The 19,942-nt window shown below is 48.5% G+C and overlaps 1 protein-coding gene across 7 annotated transcripts in view; it reads left to right on the forward strand.

Annotated features, from left to right (window-relative positions):
• Kiaa1257 (KIAA1257 ortholog) overlaps positions 1-19,942 on the forward strand; it is a 61,005-nt gene that overhangs the window by 14,041 nt on the left and 27,022 nt on the right. For 5 of the 7 annotated variants that reach the window (XM_013518913.1, XM_013518912.1, XM_013518910.1 and 2 more), the window contains exons 8-11: positions 2,448-2,594; positions 5,913-6,097; positions 12,059-12,942; positions 19,724-19,918. In XM_013518913.1, coding sequence (XP_013374367.1) covers positions 2,448-2,594; positions 5,913-6,097; positions 12,059-12,942; positions 19,724-19,918 — 1,411 coding nt within the window. The remainder of the gene's footprint in view (positions 1-2,447; positions 2,595-5,912; positions 6,098-12,058; positions 12,943-19,723; positions 19,919-19,942) is intronic. The other 2 variants (XM_013518911.1, XM_013518914.1) reach the window with 2 other exon arrangements.

Consider the following 19,942-nt stretch of genomic DNA (forward strand, 5'->3'; position numbering starts at 1 on the left):
TCCCTTCCCTCCCCCCTTCTTCCTTCCTTCCCTCCCTCCCTTCCTCCCTCCTTCCCTCCCTCTCTTCCTCCCTGCCTTTCCTTTCCTGTCTTCCATCTGTCCATCCATCCATCCCGGGATTTGAACCCAGGGCCTCATGCACACTAGGCCAGCAGTGCTCTACTGCTGAGCAACAACCCACCGTAGCATCACTCCATTTATTTCTTGCTTGTTTTAAGATAGGGTTATGTAGTGGCCTTGAGCTTACTGTGTACCCCAGACTGGCCTCAAACTCATGCAAATCCACCTGCCTCAGCCTCCCAAGTGCAGGGACTTCAGGCATGCACTACCACGCCTGGCATCACTCTTTCTAAAAGGTACTTTCATAGTGGCACAGGCCTGTAATCCCAGCGCTCTAGGATGCTGAGGCAAGAGAACTCCAAACTCTAGCCCAGACTGGGTACATTAGTGACTTAGGAAGACCCTATCTCAAAATAAAAACCACCAAACAGACTGGGGGTGTAGCTCGGTGTGAAGACCTTGGCCTCAACCCAGAGTACCAGAAAATAAAACAGACAAGTGTGCTTTGAGCATATTAATGAGATTTTTGAGCCACTCTTTATTTTGAAATAAAAGTAGGACAGTTTACAGAAAAATATAACACAATTTAGGTGTAATATTTTACCATCTTTTCCTTTCTTTAAAAGAAAAAAAGAACACTGGACGTGGTGGTGCACGCCTGTAATCCTAGCACTCGGGAGGCTGAGGCAGGAGGATCGTTGCAAGTCCGAGGCCAGCCTGGGCTACAAAGTGAGCTCAAGGCCAGCCTGAACTGCATAGAGAGACACTGTCTCAAAAAGATAAGAAAAAAAAAAAAAAAAGAAAGAAAAGAAAGGAAGGCAATAGACACCTCTTTGCTTCTGACCTTTTGAGGAGTGTGCCCTCCCTGACAGAGAGACTGGTGTCCCCCGTTCTCTGTCACACATTCACACACCACCGGTCCTTGTTTGTATCAGCTGCAGGCCGGGCTCTGCACGCCCCGTGCTGGCCCACGGTTGGTTCTCTACACCCCACTTCTGCGACTCCTTCCCGTCCGTGAGTCCAGCACCTCCGCGCTGACTTCTGCAGTGTGCGCAGCTGCACGTCCCAGCCTTCATCCTCTCCGTGCACTCGAGAGAGACATTGAGTTGTGCGCGATCTCACTCTCCCAGCTGGGCTGTAGGAGCCCGGGTCACGTGTGTGAGCGCAGGGCCTGGGCCTGGTGGGGCCCCTGGGGCGCAGGTACCTGCCCGGCCCCCACTAGCCGCTGCCTCTGGCTTGACCTTGTCACCGTCCCTGTCCCCTGCTGCCTCCTGCGGGTGAGCAGCGCTGCATAGACACGCCGGCCTCGCTCTGGCTGATGTGCCTGTTCGTGTTTCTTTACCTGTTTTTCTGGCGGTTTTGAAGTCGTGCTTTGCTCTGCAGCTCCATTTTTACACCTCTGGGTAATCACGTGTTGTCAGTGTGCTCGTCCTAAGCCTCCCCCGCGGGGCTCTGCGGCTCTCCCTTCGACTTTCTGGGTCTTGTTTTGCACGCTCTTAAGGATTCCTTTCTGGCTCGTGCTTTGGCGGCTTTAAAAGAAACCCTTCGCTGTCCACAGTCTCCTAGGGGTTGGTCTAAGGATTTTGCGAATCTTGTCGGAATCGTTCCAATTTTAGTCCATGTGCCGCCCGAGCGAGCGCTGTCTGAGGATTTTGGAGGTTCCGTTTTCTCGCTCCCTCTGGAATTCGTTCCGTAGACGCGCAGCGTAGCCTGCTAGTTTTGTTTGCTGGGAACGCACAGTCCGGGTGACTCGCCTCTCCCACAGCCTTGAAATGCCACCTGCGAGGTCCCCCTGGGTGCGCGCCTGTTTCTGCACTTTCAAGCGTGTCCCCCCCAACTTGAGGCCGCTGAAGCAGTAGCTCAGGACGTTGTCTTCCCCTCCTGCCTGATCTGAGCGCCTCCCCGGGTTGCGATCTGTGTGGCCTGCTCCTCATGCTGGCCCCACTGGACACAGCGAGTAAACTGAGGCCCGGGGTGGTTAAATGCGCTCACATGGCCGCAGGTCGGGAGGAGTAGGACTTGTTCTGGGTCTTCCGTGGGTCAGCTCCAGAGTCCAAACTCAACCTCCCTCGTGGGTGACAGCGGGAACTTGGAGTGCGGCCTACCGTGGTGTGTAATGGCGACCTCAGGCCTTTCTGCCTGTTCTCTGCCAGCAGCTGGGGGGATGAGGACACTCCTCCTCCAGTCCTGCGCAGAACTGGCGGCTGCTCCGCCCTCCCTATGTTAGCTATCCCTTCTGGTTGCTGAAGAGGCGCAAGGGCAAAGGACAAGCCCTGCCTTCCAGGAGCTTCCGGAACCTTCCGGAACCTCTGTAGTGCGCATGCGTGGGTGTGTATGGCAGCTCAGGAAGATTGCTTAACATTTCTTTCCTTTCTTTGACGTCACAGTTAAAGCAAAAGATTTAGATATCAGAAAGAAAAGCCACAGGAGAATGAAGAAGCCTCCAGTCATGGAGGACAGAGACACCAAGTCGTCGGGGTGCTGGAGGCAGACTGTCTTCTGCATCCAGCTGGCCATCACCCCACTCCTTGCAGGTAGCTAAACACATTCCCAGCAAGTGCTGGTTGTCGTCACGTGTGTGTAGAATTCCACACATAGGACCCAGGTGACCGAACCCCTGCCCTGTATCACTTATTTCATCCTCACCCCTCCCCAGGAACGTGGGGTGGGGGGTAAATGTCTCCCCTGTACAGAGGAGAAAACAGGCCCAGAGAGGTTAAGTACAGTGTCGGAGCTCACACAGCTGGGAAGTGTGAAGCCGGAATTTGAACCTAGGTTTGATTTCTAAGTCCAAGGAAACTTGTGAGGATCATGTCATGACTTTTTGTTTTCTAAGATGCTACTTTTGTAAATGTTTACAAAAACATTTAGTGAAGAGATTGAGGAAAGGGAACCAGCTTTTACTGTGTATTGGGTGTCGGTATTAGGTGACACATTAGATGTGTCACGTCACTTCTCAGGAGAAATTCTCCTCCTGTCGGTGACGCCGTGGCACTAGTGGCAGAGCAGTTACCGTTGTTGGAATCTTTTTTAGTGAAGAAAAACATACTCAGAGAGGTCAAGTGACTTCCCCAGGGCCACACAGCTCAGGGATGGAATAAGAATTTTAATTTTTTGCTTTTTAAGATTTATCACAATTTATAAACTAGGTTTTTTACATTGTGGTAACAACAGATATTTATTACAGTCATATATTTTGATTATGGAAAGCTCAGAATGTATTTTGGATAAAATTATGTGACTTTGGTTTTTAAAAGGATAATTATGAAAGGGGCTGCTACTGCTCTTTCTTTTCTATAATACTAGAAGTCAAACCCAAGGAACTATACCTATCCCTGTCTCATTTTGTTTTTGTTTTTTGTCTTTTTGAGACAGGGTCTCGCTATGTAGTTCAGGCTGGCCTTGAGCTCACTTTGTAGCTCAGGCTGGTCTCGAATTTACAATGATCCTCCTGCCTCAGCCTCCCAATTGCTGGGGTTACAGGTGTGTGCCACTATGCCTGGTGTATCCCTAGCTCTTTTAAGATTTGATTTTGAGGGACCCAGGATATAGCTCACCAGCACAGCACCTGCCTAGCAAGGACAAGGTCCTGAGTTCAATTCCGAGTTCCAAAAAAAAGCAGGGTAAAGATTTGATTTGGGGACAGTCTCACCAAATAGCTCAAGCTGGCCTCAAACTTGAGATCCTCCTGCCTCAGCCTCCCAAGTAATAGAATTACAGACATTTGACATTTGGCACCACACCCTTCTTCCTCTTATTCCTTCGCCTTCTCTGCCTCCCTCTACTGTACTTCCTCCCTCTTCTTTTCCCCTTCTTCCTCCTGATCCCCACTTCTCTCTTTTTTCACGAGAAAGTCAAGCCCTGTACCAGCTGTGTTACCGGGTTTTTGCTGAGATAAAACCACCCCACACAATTACAGAAAGCAAAATCTCACCAGATTAAAGCCCAGAGCTGTCAGGACAGTCATTATCATCATAGCTCTTGGAGTGATGCTGATATATTTTAAGAAAATACTGACTTTTTTTTTTGTCCCCAGAGCTGGGCTTGAACCCAGGGGCTTCTCTACCACTGAGCCCCACCCCATCTTAATTTGTATTTTTTTTGTTTTTGTTTTTGTTTTCATTTTTCTTCCGGTACCAGGAATCAAACTTACAACCTTGCACTTGCCAGGCAGGCGCTTTGCCACTGAGCTAAATCCCCAGCTCCCTTAATTTGTATTTTTAAATGAGCTCTGAGCTGGGCGTGGTGGTGCATGCCCGTAATCCCAGCACTCGGGAGGCTGAAGCAGGAGGATCATTGTGAGTTTGAAGCCAGCCTGGGCTACAAAGTGAGCTCAAGGCCAGCCTGAACTGCAGAGCGAGACCCTGCCCCAAAAAGACGCACACACACACACACAAAAAGAGCTCTGGAAACCAGCCACACCTGTCTTGTTGCTTTCTGATGTCCGCTGGAGGAGACCCTGGCCAGTGCGGTAGCTTTGGAGCCTGTCCAGCACCCTGTGCCCGGGGCGGATGCTGCCGTGGGACTCTCGCGTGACTGCCACTCTGGGCCTGGGCAGACGTCGCTCCTGTTTTGCTGGGAGAAGAGAAGTGCGCGTTGTCTTGGTCTGGGGCGCACGACAGTCCCTGAGGCGAAGCCACGACGTGGCCGGGCCTCCCTTTTCTGTAGCCTGTCCTGCCGTGGCCATGCCAAGCGGCAGTTAACAAAAGAGCTCTGGTGACAGACACACTTCGCATCCTGGCTCAGCCGCTTGCAGAAGGCTGCTGCTTTCACGAAGCGAGGGTGCCAGTCGCCACCTCAGAGCCCGCGTCAAGCCCCAGGGGAAAGCGTGGTGTCAGCTGCTTAGCACGAATCCTTGCACACAGTAGAACCCGGAGGGGTGGCCGGTGTGGAGGTGGCAGCTGGTTCTCCAGGATGCTGGGTGCTGGGCCTTCAGCGCAGAAGATGGAAAGGTGAGCTGCTGCCCTAGACCCGCGGCGTGCTGTGGTCAGGGCCTGGAGCAGCTGCCACTCCAAGGACCAAGCGTGTGCCTGTTTTTTCATAAATAGCGGCATGCGATTATCTATCCCAGAGCCCGCGTAATTGTGTTCGGTAAATATCTCCAGCTTCCAATTAGGCCGTATCATTTAGACAGCTTTTTTCTGTTCTTATAGTGCCAGTTATTGAACCCAGGGCCTTTACACTCGCCAGGTTGCCCAGTCTAACTTGTGATCCTCCTGCCTCAGCCTCGCAGGTAGCTGGGGTTCCCAGCGTTCACAAGCACACCTTGTACATTATTTGTTCTTGAGGGTATTCTGTTCCGCGGTAACCGCCATAGCAGCTCTGCCCTTGGTAGAGCCAGGCGCCCTGTCTAATGATTGTCCCAAGACCACATGGGGCCGCTGGCACTGGGAATGTGGTGAGTGTGGAGAAGAAACTGCATTTTAAGTTTTACCTCATTCTGATTAAATTCTAGTGGCCACATACGGCCAGTAGCTCCCATAATGGATGGCACAGTTCTAGAATAATGGTTCTAGAGGTACCTGGGGAGCTTGTAAACCTGCCAGTGTGGAGACTGCACCCCAACCCGCTTCCAGCAGACCGTGTGGTGACACCCGCATATCGGTGTTACGAGTTGTGTTCTGGGTGATTCAGGAAGTAACGTGTCATTTCTTAAAAGACGATCATCAAGGTTAGATGACAGAAGTTCAGTTTTCTTAGAGAATTGATGGGATTTCAATTTGAGGAACTGTATAAATACGCTGGCTGTGGGCGCTTCCCGATTCTTTTTCACATTTTATCATCTTTACCCCTCCGCGCCCGTGTGGGGTGGTCACCAGTACAGATCTAATGCTGTGCCCCTCCCCCAACAGGACAGCAGGTGGTCATGAGCCGTGCCAATGACAAGACTATCGGCATTTTAGATTGCCTTTTGACCTTAAAAACAGAAGTTCCTATCATGACAGAGGAGCAAAAGCAGGACTTAAACCCCCTGACCATAAAGATCAAGTGCGCTTCCTGCCTGCCTTCACAGCCCGTGCCCATTCGGGAGCTAGAGGTAAGGAGCTGGCCGTCTGCATCAGGAGCACCCACCTGCCTGCCCCTTGTGTGTCATCTCTGATTCTCTGGATAGCCCTGGTCAAAAAAGTCATCACCATCCCATCATCCACATTTGACCATTTAGGATCTCACAGGGAGCCCTTGAGACGAGGTCCTGCCAAATCTGAGGAGTTCCTCCACACCACCGTGCTCTGCCAGCAGGGTTGCCAGCCTCTCTTCGGGAGCTGTGGGTTTTCCTGGGGCAGTAGCAGTGCCTGGCTATAGGAGCAACCAGGTGCAGTGCTGCTGTTTATTCTGAGTTCCCTCTTCCTGCTCCTGGTTGAATCTCTCTCTAGATTCCGTGTCTTCCTCTTTGGTTTGCTCTTTGGTTTTGCTGGAGCACATCCTCCAGTACCTTCTTCAGAAAAGGTCAGTGGCTATTCTACCCCTTCCCCCACTTTTTATGTGTCTGAAAATATCTGTATTCTGTTCTTACACTTGGTAGGTAGCTTAGGTGGAGAATTCTAGTTAAAAATAATTTCCCTTTAGTTTTGAAGGCATTGTTCCATCATCGGTATTCAGTGTTGAACCTTTGTATGAGTCTTATTTTCTACTCTCTCAAACTTTGTAGGGTCTTTTTGTCTTCTGAAACTGCTTAATTGTCGTCATGTGAGTATATCCATGGACATTATAACTTTGGTTTAAAATATGTATTCACAGGAAGTTGTAAAGATTCACAGGAGGGTGGCTCACACCTGTAATCCCAGTGCTTGGGAGGCTAAAGCAGGAGGATCACTGTGAGTTCCAGACCAGCCTGGGCTACAAAGTGAGCTCAAGGCCAGCCTGAACTGCATAGCGAGACCCTGTCTCAAAAAGACCAAAAAAAAAAAAAAAAAGATTCGCGGGAGGACCCTGTATCCTTCTCCTGTGGATACAGTGGTTGTCATACAGTTGTAGCACACTGTCCAGTCATCACTTCGACATTGGTCCAATGTGTGCATACTTCTGCCATTTTATCACATGTGTAGATTAATTGTCATTGCACTCACGCATCACAGCTACAGAAATAAACTTTTAGCACAAAGACACCATTTATACCACCCTTTTGTACCCTTACTTCCTTATACCTGGTAACCTCTAAACTAATTGGTTTCATCTCAAAAATTCTATTCATTTTAGAATGTTACTGTTATGGATTGAATTGTGCTTCCCCCCAAAAAAAAGTGTGTTGAAAAAGAGTGTGTTAGACTGTGGAGGACACTGCCATGGGCTCTAGGTCTTCAGCTGGATTCTTTAATCTTTAGTGTGTGAACAGGTCTCCTGTACTCTATTTGTATGTGATTCTTTGGGTGACTCCTATAAAATAATCCTATACATTATGTGTCCTGTATTGAATTGTTCCCCTTTCAAATCCTGACTACGACACTATCTTAACTCAGTTATTTCTAAGGTCATGATGATGTCCAAGAAAGGTCATGCTGTTGGATACCGAGGGTCACCACTCAATCTTTACATGTGGCAGTTCACCTTTGCCATATAGCATAATGTATTTATGGATATGGAGGGCTAGGATGTGGATATCTTTGAGGGTTAATAGTCTGCCTACCTCAGGAAACACAGTGTGTTTCTTTTTAGACAAGTTCTCACTATGTAGTTCAGACTGGCCTCAGACTCACAATGATTCTCCTGCCTCAGCCTCCTGAGTGCTGGGATTCCAGGTGTGCGCCATCATACCTGGCCAGTAAACACTGTCTGTGATAGTCCCACTATCTAGAGCCCACGGATCTGTCCGTACAATGTGTGGTTTCTGCTGTTTCTCTTTCATGATATCTTGTTTAGCATGCATAGTTCTCTTTGTGAATTTTGACATTTGAAAAATTATTCGTAAATTTATTTTGAGGCCTAGGATTTATCTTCCTTCAAAGAGAATATTTGTTCTTCTGCTAGATTTTTTAAAAAATGTTTTCTCACCGAAGTCTAACATTAACACCCTCAGAAGTCTTTCTGTCCACCTCATAGCCTCTGATCATCCCTCAGGCAGCCCAGCCCTGGAAACCGCAGATCCATCCCCATTCCCAGACTACATTTCCGGGTGTTTCTGGATAATCTTCGTTGGTACTACTCAGAGTACTTACGGTTATAATAGCAGCTTTACACTTATAATTCTAACACCTAGATCGCCTCAGAGCTAGCATCTGCTGATTTTCTGTCTTCCTGATGCTTGGCCAAGCTTCCTGGTTCTTTGTATGTCAAGTAATTTTGAATTCTGTCTTAGAAATTTTAATTGCTCTGAGGTTCTGGGTGTTGTTTAAATACTTGGGAAGATAATGGCTTTCTTTCTTTCTTTTCCTTTTCTTTTTTCTTTTCTTTTCTTTTCTTTTCTTTTCTTTTCTTTTCTTTTCTTCTCTTCTCTTTTCTTTCTCTTTCTTTCTTTCCAGCACTGGGGAGTGAATTCAGGGACTTCACTGAACTATATAGCCAGCCCATTTTGTTTTTGGTACTGAGACAGGGTCTGACTGAGACACTAAGTTGCTTGGACTGGGCTCAAACTTGCAATCCTCCTGACTCAGCTTCCCAGAGCAATGAAATCACAGTGCCACCATGCCAACCTCTTTTTATTGAATAATATACCCAGTTAAGATCAAGTTGAAAATTCCAAATCATGTTCTGTATAGGTTGTGGTTACAAAGTCGGTCAAAGATTTTGTGGTGCTGTTTAAGTCTGCCCTGCATGTGTGCTGCTAGGGGCCAGCCTGAGACCTGGGCAGGGGTCTACTCTGTGGATTGGGACTCAGGGGTTCTGTGGGCTGCTTAGGATCTGATCCGTGCAGGCACGGTTCACGGATGAGCCCGTGAGTGTAGAATGGACTTCCGGGGTTCCGTTTCTTGGTTTCCCTCCTTCCTACAGTCTCCTGCATGTTCTCCAGCTCTGAAGGACCCCTTCCAGGTCCTGTGGCTGGGAGCGGGTGGCTTTGGGGTTCCCACTCTGCCATGTACCTGTGCGACAGGGTCTCTCTTTGAGGCCACGTGGTAGGGAGGTGCACCGAGGAAGAACGGCAGTGGAGGTCCTCCCTGCCTTTTTTTAGTTCAGTACATGTTCGTGATACATAATGGAAACATTCATGGCCGGGGCTGCTACATGCAGGTATCACACCTTAATCCTTTTTTCCACATAACCTCTGTTCGGAGAGAATTCCCTGCTCAGATTTGTAGATGCTTCCAGCTGCTGCTGCCGCCACCACGCCACCACCGAATAGCAGCTTTGACCTTGAACTTTCCCCGGAGCCAAGTGAGGAGAACAACAGGACATTTCTCCTGTATTCTTGGTCCCTCAGAGGTCTCCTCTCCTACTCTTTGGACCAGAAAGAGAAGGCTTGTCTTGGAGCTTGATACACAGTTCTAGGATTCAGGCTTCCTTTGAGCTCAGTCTGGGACATAAACGAGGAAAGCAAAGTGCAGGAAGCTTCTGGCGCTATCAGTTGCCCTTCGGGTGTGGTACTTCTTGGTCTGTTCAGGGCCTGGAACTTCTGCCCTGGGTTCTCAGCTGCTTTCTGTGCAAGGGCCAGGGTGGCGCATGCTCGCTCCATGTAGCTGGACTGCCAAGCTTGTCTTGTACTATTTGAATGCTTTTATTATAGACATGTAGATGTCTTTTTATAGTGTGGATACAAGTCCTTTGTTGCATATCGTCTTAGTCAATTTGGGCTGCTGTAACAAAAATACCATAAACTAGGTGGGTTATAAACAGCATAAATTTACTTTTCCCAGTTCTGAAGGTTGGCAGGGCCTAGATCAGGGAAGCAGCAAAATCAGTATCTGGGTGGGCTCCATTCCTCATAGTCAGCGCCTTCCCGCGGTGTGTGCACATGGCAGAAGGGGCCAGGGAGCCTTCTGGGACCTCTGCTATAGGGGCACTAATCCCAGTCCTGCGGGGGTGTCCTCAGGGCCTGATCGCCTCCCACCGGCCTCGGCTTCTAGTACTATCTTATCGGGGATTAGGGTTTTTGTTTTTTTGTTTTTTGTTTTTTTTTCAAGGATTCGGTTTTAACATGCGAATTTGAGCAGCACAAACATTTATTCCATCTGGCCTGGGATGATGCTCAGGGGCAGAGCCCTTTCCTAGCATGCACAGGCCCTTGGTTTGATCCCCAGCGCTGCAAACAAAACAAAACGACGTATTTAGACTTGCACAGATATAAATGCATGCTAAATATTTTCTCACAGTCTGGATCTTGACTTTAATCTTCTTTTTTTTTTTTTTTGGTTTTTCTCCGGTACCGGGAACCAAACTCACGACCTTGTGCTTGCCAGGCAGGCGCTTTGCTGCTGAGCTAAATCCCCAGCCCCGACTTTAATCTTCTTAATCGTGTCTTTGACGAAGTCTAATATATCAACTTTTTCTTCTTTTTTTTGAGACAGGGCCTCACTATGCAGCCCAGGCTGGCCTCGAACTCAGGTGAATCTTCCTGCCTCAGCCCCCTGAGTGCTAGGATTATAAGCGTTTGCCACCACGCCCGGCAACTTTTTCTGTTAGTGGTTTTTGTGCCCTATTAAACATTTTTCCACCCCACATTCATGAAAATATTGTGCTTTGTTTTCTTCTACAAGATTTGTGATTTTAGCTGTTGCGTTTAGGTCATAAACATGGTCATGACCATGCGACTGATGTCTTTATTTAATCTTTAATTTCTCTCTGCAGTGTTTTTATACTTGTCAGCTTTCATTTGCTTTCTCCCTAAGTTCTATGCTATGGTAAATGGTATTTTCAAAACTACCTTTTAAACTATTCATTTAGTAAACAGTAAATTGTGCTACCAGAGCTTTTACCCTGATGACATTCCTTCATTTTTGCAAGGTTCTCCAGTGTTTCCCGTTTGTTTTATGTATCTGATCATTCTAATGCTGTCTGCTTTTGTGAGTGGGACCTTTTTCCTTCAGCGTCTTGTGACTTTTGCTGGGATCTCATGGTCACCGGAACTTGGATGGTGGAAATTCTTCTGCAAGTGAATTTCTCCAGGGACATTTTTAACTCTCTACCAGGTACCTGGGAGCACTAGTGGTTCAGGAATATTTTACACTACATTCTCCGCTGTGGCTGAGAATAAATAGTACCCTTGGAGCATAAAGTCAGACCTCGGACCTGTGCAGGCTCAGCTTTTGCTTATAAAGTCTTTGTGGTGAGGTTGAAGTCTTTGCAATAAAGCTGCCTTCTTCCTGAACGCAGCTTCGGGGGCTGGGGATTTAGCTCAGTGGCACAGCACCTGCCTGGCAAGCGCAAGGTCATGAGTTCGATTCCCGGTACCGGAAAAAAAAAAAAACCAAAAAACAAAAAATAAATATGAGCAAGATCTGAACGCAGCTTTACTGCCACCTCCTCCATACACTCTATGGCCCCAGGCTCCTGTGGGGCTTGGCTTCGCAGGGTTGCAGCTTTCAGCATGGACACACAGGCCGCAGCAAAGGGGAGCTTGTGCCAGCCCTGCAGGTAGATGTCTAGACATCGTCATTTTATCAGTATTTTTGCTCCTTTTTTTTTTTTGGTGGCCCTGACAGTGGAACCAGGGCTTCACCCAGGTGTACCACTGAGCCACACGCTGGCGGGCCTGTTAATCCCCTTTTGAAAACTCACTTAGCTCCCCCTTTTCTGTGCCCAGCCGTGGGGCAGGAACTAGAAACGCAGGTGGGAAGGGACGCTTTGGAAGGCGCTTGCCGCTTGGCAGGGAAAATAGCGCTTGGACTTCGGAAGCCCTTGTGTGTGCCGGCCCCATCCTGGCCCCATCACCACCCGCGCGAAGCCACGTGACCAGGGGTGACCTGCAGAGCGGGCTCCTTGTGGGTGCTCGGGGGGAGGAAACACGGGTTCCCATGGCCGCAGCAGTGAGTGTGACCTTGGGATGCCAGTGTCCCGTGCTGGGAGCCTCCCTCTCCTGGGCAGTGACGGCCGCCGCCCCTGTGACCTGCTGCTGCCCGTTCTCTCCCAGCGGCTGTGCACACCTGTGTACTGCAGGTACCAGTTCCATACGACTCCGGTTCACCAGACCAGCGGGGAGCCCCACGGAACCCATGTTTATTTCCATGACATCAATGTCATCTTCCTCGGGGCCATGCCCCCTGGTGAGCTGCGGGAGTACCTGGAGGGGCCCTCCATGGTGGTGGAAGTTCACGACCGGGACCGGAAGTTCGAGGAGTCCTCGCAGAAGCCCATCCTGTTTGGAGAGGACCCCCTGGATTCCCACCTCAACCTCCAGGCCTTCATCTCCCCTGCAGACACAGAGAACAACCCCTTTGAGTCCCACCAAAAGCTGTGGGACCCTTACGGAGTTGCCCGGGTCAGTTTTGCTGACCTCCTCCTTGGCCACAAGTACTTGAACTTGGTTGTCCCCATCCACAACTGTGAGCCCAAGTGCACGGGCCATGCCCAGGGCAGCAGGAGCATGAGGCCTGATGTCCTCCAGCACAGCCCGATGCCCATGGGCAACTACCTGGAGGCCGGCTCCCTGCTCAAGCTGCGCGCAGACATCGCAGTGCCAATGAGCCCCGCGGCCGGAGCCCCTCAACCAGACCTCGCGGAGTCCCAGTTCGGCCGCATCATTTTTGTGTTTGACTTCAAGAAGCTGTGCCTCCTCCACGGCCTGCTGCAGGATATCACCACAATCAACGCCAAGGCCCTGGAGCTGGAATCCTACCCAATCCGCAACGTCCAGCAGATCCTGTCGGCCTTCAAGATGCGGGTGAAGGTGCAGGACCAGCCATCCCTGGATGTGCTCACCGGCTTCCATGTGCTGGACGGCACGGTCCACCTCTTTGTCCTCGAGGGCTTGGCAGAGCAGGGCCTCAAGCAGCTGTGGAACAGCCACCAGAGCCGGTAAGGGCTTCCTTCCGCATTTCAGGAGAAAGCCACAGCGTCCAGGGGTGGAGGGGAGGGAGATCTTCCAAAGCCAAGGCCGGTCCTTGTCCTGGTATCTGAAAGGGAGATGTTGGTGCCTTCCCCTCGGGGTTCATCAGAATTGGTGGTGTTTGGAGGAAGGAAGGATTTCGGGGTAGACGGAGACAGGTTAGTTCAGAAGATGGGTACCGCCCTCAGGCTTTTGAGCCAGGCCTACTGACGAATAGGGCAGAGGGTTCCATGTTGGATTCAGCTCAGCACAGGGAAGCCCTGTCTGATTATTTTGAGGCTCGGAGGGCCACCCCAGCTGCAGGAAGTTGTTGTTCTCTGGAGGCTGTGGGGCAGCCGGGCATTTCCCCTCAGTGGGGACTTTGTAGAAGCATTAAAGTCTGCTTGGGGCCAGAGCAGGTAGCTGCTCATGCTCTTCCATTCTTTAGTTTTGGTGAGGTCATAATTCTCTCTTCTATTTGGCAAGTATCCTCAAAATAGAGTTTCCTTCTTTTAGTGTGGAGGCCCCCTCTGTCCTCAGAGGTCAGCTGGCCCAGGCCCCCCGTGGAGACAGCAGGGTGTCCGGAAGTTGCATCTTTGTGTCCAAGCAGGGCCTGCAGCACTAATGAGCCGGGGTGCCAGGGAGGAGCCCTCCCGTGTCCGAGTATTTGCACACCCGTGATAACCAAGCACACATCCACACGGAAACGTGTGCACAAGTGTTCATAGCAGCTCTCTCTATGATAGTCAGAAAGTGGAAATAACCCAGATGCCTACCAGCTGGCTAGCAACATGTGGTGTATCTGTGCAATGGAATATTATTCAGCCCTGAAAAGCAATGAAGTATTGGTCCACTCGCTTCAACACGGATGTGCCTTGAGAACACTACACTAAGTAGAAAAGGAGCCAGGGACAAAAACACCCATCGTATGACTCCATTTATGTTAAATGTCCAGAAAAAGCAACCACACAGAGGTGGAGGTGGAGCAGTAGTTGTCATGGACTCAAGGGACAGGGAAAGGTGGCTGATGGGTAGATTTTCTTTTCAGGGCAATGAGAATATTCTAGAATTAGGTAGGATGTATAGATGCATGACATGGTGCATAGACCAAAAACGATTCCACTGTGTACTTCCTTTTTTTGCTTCCCTCTCCCCAGCCCCCAGTACCAGGAATTGAACTCATGACCTCGTGCTTGCCAGGCAGGCACTGTGCCACTGAGCTAAGTCCCCGGCCCCCCACCATGTACTTTTAGAAGACTGAATTTTAAGCTGGGAACAGGGACTGGCCACACCTTCTAGTTAAGGTAAAGGCTGGCCTGCTGAAAAGACTAGCCATGTGATTTAGGGTAGGGCCCTGGGTGCAAGCACAGCCGATCTGGAGCCCAGGGCCACCATGGGGAAGTGAGTGACCGTCCCTGCTGTGAGCGCATGGCTCCTTGGGTGAGCCGCCCGAGCTGCCTGGACTGGTGCTGCCGTCACTCTTCGGGACCGTGACTGCACGAGGAGAGGGCAGTGGAAGCTGGTGTTGGAACGTCCTAGACTCTGGCTTGGCTGGTTCATAGCTGATGTCTGTTGCCCGTGATAAACCACTTCCGTGATACGATAGCTGTGGGTCCCGTGAGTCCTCCCATGTTGAACCTGCGGGTGGTCTGTAAGAGTGGTTTTGGGGACTGTCCCTTCACGCTTTGCAGTCTGACTCGTTCTGTGTATGCAGTATATGAACTGTGTCTCAAAAGGTTGTTTCCAGTGGCAAAGTAAAGTACATATGTGGGCTGCGGGTATAACTCGGTGCTTGCCTAGCATATGCAAGGCCCTGCGTTTGATTCCAGCACTGATCAAAACAGGTGTTTGTATTTGTGTGTGCGTGTGTGATATACGTTCATTGAGTTTGGTTTAATGAGCCTAGACATAAAAAATTAACTAGAGCCAGGTGTGGTAGTGCACACCTGTAATCCCAGCACTCGGGAGGCTGAGGCAGGAGGATAGCCATGAGTTTGAGGCCAGCCAGGGCTACATAGTGATTCAAGGCCAACCTGAACTACATAGTGAGACCCTGTCTCACCAAAAAAAAAAAATAATAGGGGGCTGGGGATTCAGTTCAGCAGCACAGCACCTGCCTGGCAAGCGTGAGGTCATGAGTTCAATTCCCGGTACAGGAAAAAAAATAAACTAGAAAAATTCATATGCTTAGAAATTAATACACTTATTTCTAAGTAACCTATGAGCCTAAAAATCACAGTGGAATTAGACATTTTTAATGGGACAATAATAAAAACATGTACTATTGGAATGTGTGGGTGATGTCAAAATATTACATAGAGGCTCATTTGGGGGTGAAACCTCTGCCTGGCTCCCCCAGCCTAACTAGTGGTCACCACTAGGGGCAGCTGGCAGAGGGAGAACCATGACCAAGGAAGCAGAGCAGGTGGCGACACTGTCGGAGGTCTGAGCTTTGAGGCAACAGCTGAGCGTGGAGGAGCGTGAGAAATGGGCACGCTTGCGGACTGCGGACATGAGGGACCGCACACAGGCATCCGGGGCCTTCGCTCTGTGACTCGCTCTTGTGTTGACATGTGGCTGAGGCAGTGTGTGCTGAACACACAGGTTGCTGGGCCTGTAGCAGGGCTCAAGAGAGGACTGGGGAAGCCTGGGTCCTTCCAGCCGTGAGGACAGTTCGTGCAGGTGGTGTAAAAGAACACAACTTGAGAGGCTTCTCTGCAAAGGACGGCTAGATTAACGTGTGGAAGTCAGGCGGAGTGAAACAGAGAGGGTCTGCAGTTGTAACTCTTGATGATCAATGATACAGGTGATGAAACGTGTTCAGAACCACTACACTGTTACTGGGCAGAAGTGTGCAGTGGAAGGGGCCCTTTTTAGAGAAGAGACGTAGTCTTCCGATCACAGAGAGGCCATCGGGGAGGATCTGGCAACTTCACGGCTTGGGGAGGAAACTGCCGGAGGTGGAGTGGTGACATGGGAGTGCCGGGAGCGATTGCTGGTCAGGTGATATGTGTACATTTCAGGCAGTGGCTAGAACTCCCAAATGGCCTTTGAGAGCCTCACCCCTGGTGGACCCCCACCTTCTCCCGGCTCCTCAATTTTGTAGTTGAAAGAAACTACTGACCTAGCTTCCAGACTAGCTGTGACATTGTACATTTCCACTGCCAATAGGTGGGAGATCCAGTTTCTTTGCGTCCTTGCCGATTTTTGATATTATGGCCACTTTTTATCTTAGCTATGACAGTGGATGTGTAGGCATAGCTCACTGTGGTCTTAGTTAACTTTTCCCCACGACCAGTGATGCTGAGTGTCTTTTGTGCATTAATATTTGCCATCTCTGTATCCTGTTTGGTAAAATGTCTCTTCATGTCCTTTGCAGTTACGGTTTAGGTTGATTGGGATGTCCCCCTAAAGCCTCAGGTGATCATAGAAGGGACCTTGGGGAGGTGATTGGATCACACGGGGCTTATAAAGGCTTGCTGGGAGGAGGAGGGGTCTGGTCAGAGGAGGCGGCGCACGGTGGGTGTGACTCAGAAGGAAGGCTGCGTCTCCCTTCCGTGCTCCTCCCTTGAGTCTGCTTCCCCTGCACCATGACTTGAGCACTTCTCTCTGCCTTGCCCTTCTGCCGTGCTGTTTCTTCTTTAGAGCCAGCTGACCATGACCGTAAATGTGACCCAGTATAAACCCCCTCTCCTTTAAGTTTGGGGTGTCAGATATGGTGTCTCAGCAATGAAAAAGTGATTGAGACATTTTACTCATTTTCTTTTTCTTTTTCCTTTTCTTTTTTGTCTTTTTGAGACAGGGTCTCGCTATGCAGTTCAAGCTGGCCTTGAGCTCACTTTGTAGCTCAGGCTAGTCTTGCACTCACAACGATCCCCCTGCCTCAGCTTCCCAAGCGCAGGGATTACAGGCGTGCACCACCACACCCAGCTACTGCTTATTTTCTAACTGGAGTATCAGGGGGCTTTATTGTTGGGTTTTTAAAATGTATTTTAGATTTGAGTCCTTTGTGTGACAGCAAGGAATCATATGTATGTGGCCACAGAAATTTCAGGTTCAGATCTGCACAAAAAGCCACACAATGAATTTTAAAAGATGAAAGTGAGTTTCTTATAGAAGTACAGCGAAGGGCCAGGGATATAGCTCAGTGGCACAAGTACCTGCCTGGCAAGCACAAGGTCCTGAGTTCAGCTTCTGGTACCAAAAAAAAACCCCTTAAAAGTACGGCAGATATGAGCATGGTCAAATAATACATTACCACACAACGAGGCAGGGGACAGCAACAATGATGAAGGGGAGTCCTTTGGGAAAGGATCTTGCATGAGATGGAGCCTTCAGCAGGCAAGAGAGAAAACACCAGATCACGCCCAGGTTCTCAGTTTGTCACATACTGTGTTCAGACAAAAGTGACTTGGTGCCCACAGCCCTGCATGGTTAGAAGGACCATTGCCAGTCCTGGCTGGGCTCTGAGAGTGATCAGCCCTTTAGGTGTTAAGGGTTATCTCTATACTCTTTGCTCAGGAGATTGCCAGGTTCCCTGCAGCAAGGTGTGTAACTAAGGTCATTTCAAGGAATATGCACATTCCAGGTGATTCTCATCACTTTAGCCCTTTCCTGTACACTTACTGATTTTTCTTCTTTTATAGATCATACTTCTGGTGTCAAGCATAAGAATTATTTACAAAGCCTTAGGTACTGAGTATTTTCACCTAAAAGTGCTACAGTTTTATACTTTGCATTTAAATCTCTCACTTATTTTAGCTTAATTTTTGTATAAGGTGTGAGGTTTAAATTTAGGTTTAGTTTGGTCTTTTTTTTTTTCGGTACTTACGGGTATCTAATTTTATAGCACCATTTGTTGAAAAAATATACCCTTTTGTATATTCCTTGGGATTTTCTTCAGAGACATGCAGTATTATTTTATATATTGTTTCTGTACCTTTGTCAAGAATCAGCTATTCATAATTGTATGGATCTATTTGTTGGACCTCTTCTCTGTTCCATTGGTCTGTGTGTCTATCCTTTGGCAAATACCATAGTCTTGGTTACAGGAGCTAATTGAGTAATGATGCCTTCCACTTTATTATTCTTTTTCAAAATTATTTTAATTATTTTAGTTCCTTTGCTTTTTCATGCAAGTTGTATGATAAGCTGTTTATGATCGTAAAAGCTTTGCTAGAATGTTGTTAGGAATTGGGTTAAACCTGTATGTCATTTTGAGGAGAAGTGTACCTTTGCTGTGTTGAGTCTTCCAGTCCATGAACATGGTATGTTTCTTCCAGTCCATGAACATGGTATGGTTCTCCACTTATATCTTTGGTTTCTCTCCTCAGCATTTTGCAGTTTTTAGCATATAAGTTTTCTACATGTTTTGGTAGATTTATATCTAGGTATTTTATTTTCTGAGAGTAAATAATACTGTATTTTTTATTTCAGTTACCAAATATTCATTGTTAGTACATGGGAATAGAGTTGGTTTATATATGTTGATCTCATGTCCTGCACCCTTGCTACACTAGCTTATTGAGGAGCTTTTGTTTTTATCTTTGTCTTGGTACATTCCTTGGAATTTTCTACATAGATCATCATGTCATTTGCAAATGGGGATAATCAGATTTCTTTCTGTCCTGTCTCTGTGCCTGTGTTTTCTTGTTACGGCATGTTTGCAGCACTGTTTTTTCCAAGAGTGGTGACAGCAGACATCTTTGCTTTGCTCTGAGCACTAGGAGAAGAAAGTATTCAGTTTTCCAACCATGGGTCGTATGTAGGGTTTTAATAGATGTCCTTTATCAGTTTGAGGAAGTTCTACTCTTCCTTATTTGCTGGGGGTTTTCTAATTTGCTGGCTCACACAATGCATGAAAGTTAATTCCAGGTAGACTTAAACCCTACTTTTAAACTATTAATTTAGAAGCTGGGCATGGGGGTGTACACCTGTAATCTCAGTACTTGGGAGGCTGAGACAGGAAGATCATCACAGGTTTGACACCAGCCTGGGTTACTTAGGGAGCTCAAGGGCAGCCTGAATGACATAGTTTAACCCGGTCTCAAAAAATTTTTTTTGAATTTTTTTTTTAAAAACTAAACTATTAACTTTGAAAGAATTATAGATACACAAGTTGCAAATACAGTCAGATAGTTTCCATGCACCCGTAACCCAGCTCTGCCTGGTGGCGACATCTTCCATAACTGTAATGTTTTGGTTGATTGAAAAAGGACACCTAACTAGACTATCTTTGATTTCACCAGAAAATCCCTTTTTGAAAAGCAAAACTAGAGCATTGAGGTGATAAATTAGAACATGTCCATGACCTCACAGTAGAAAAACAGCTCTTGAAAGACAGTAGTAGAAAAAATAAGGGGAAAGAATGATACATTTGGCTGTAAAAATCAGCAATTTCTATTCATCAAAAGACACCATAGGAATTGGAAAACGACAAGCTACAAACAGGAAAAAATGACCACAATGTGTAGAACAGAACTAGTAACCTGAACATGTAAAAGACACCTTGTGAACAAGTAAGAAAACTGTAAAAACCTAGGAATTAGCACTGAGCTAGGACCCCAGCCCATGCCCGCCCGCCAGGCTGCATCAGTCGCTAAAGTTGCCTAATTCAGCAATCTTCCTGCCTCAGCCTCTCAGGCATGCGCCACCACAACTCGCCCTTCTGTTTTAAAGGAGCAAAAGTAAAACCTCGACTAGACAACAAAGCCACTTTTCCCAGAACAGCGGAGCTTCGGGAATGCTCTCACCCACGGCCTTCCCTTGCAGAATCCCCAGGTCCCAGCGTGGGGAATACAAGGTGCTGTACAACTCGCAGCTGCTGTTCCACCGCAGGCTCTACGCAGACCTGGAGACCATCCTGTACCACGTGCACCTCTCCACGCCCGTGGCGCAGCTCATGAGGCAGCAGGCGCTCTACGTGCGCAACGCGGTGCCGCCCACGGTTTTCCAGGCACTGACCAGGTGGGGCCCGGGGTGGGCGGGCGG

Source organism: Chinchilla lanigera, unplaced genomic scaffold (assembly GCF_000276665.1).
Source record: "Chinchilla lanigera isolate Chin_1 unplaced genomic scaffold, ChiLan1.0 scaffold00049, whole genome shotgun sequence".
NCBI lineage: Eukaryota > Metazoa > Chordata > Mammalia > Rodentia > Chinchillidae > Chinchilla > Chinchilla lanigera.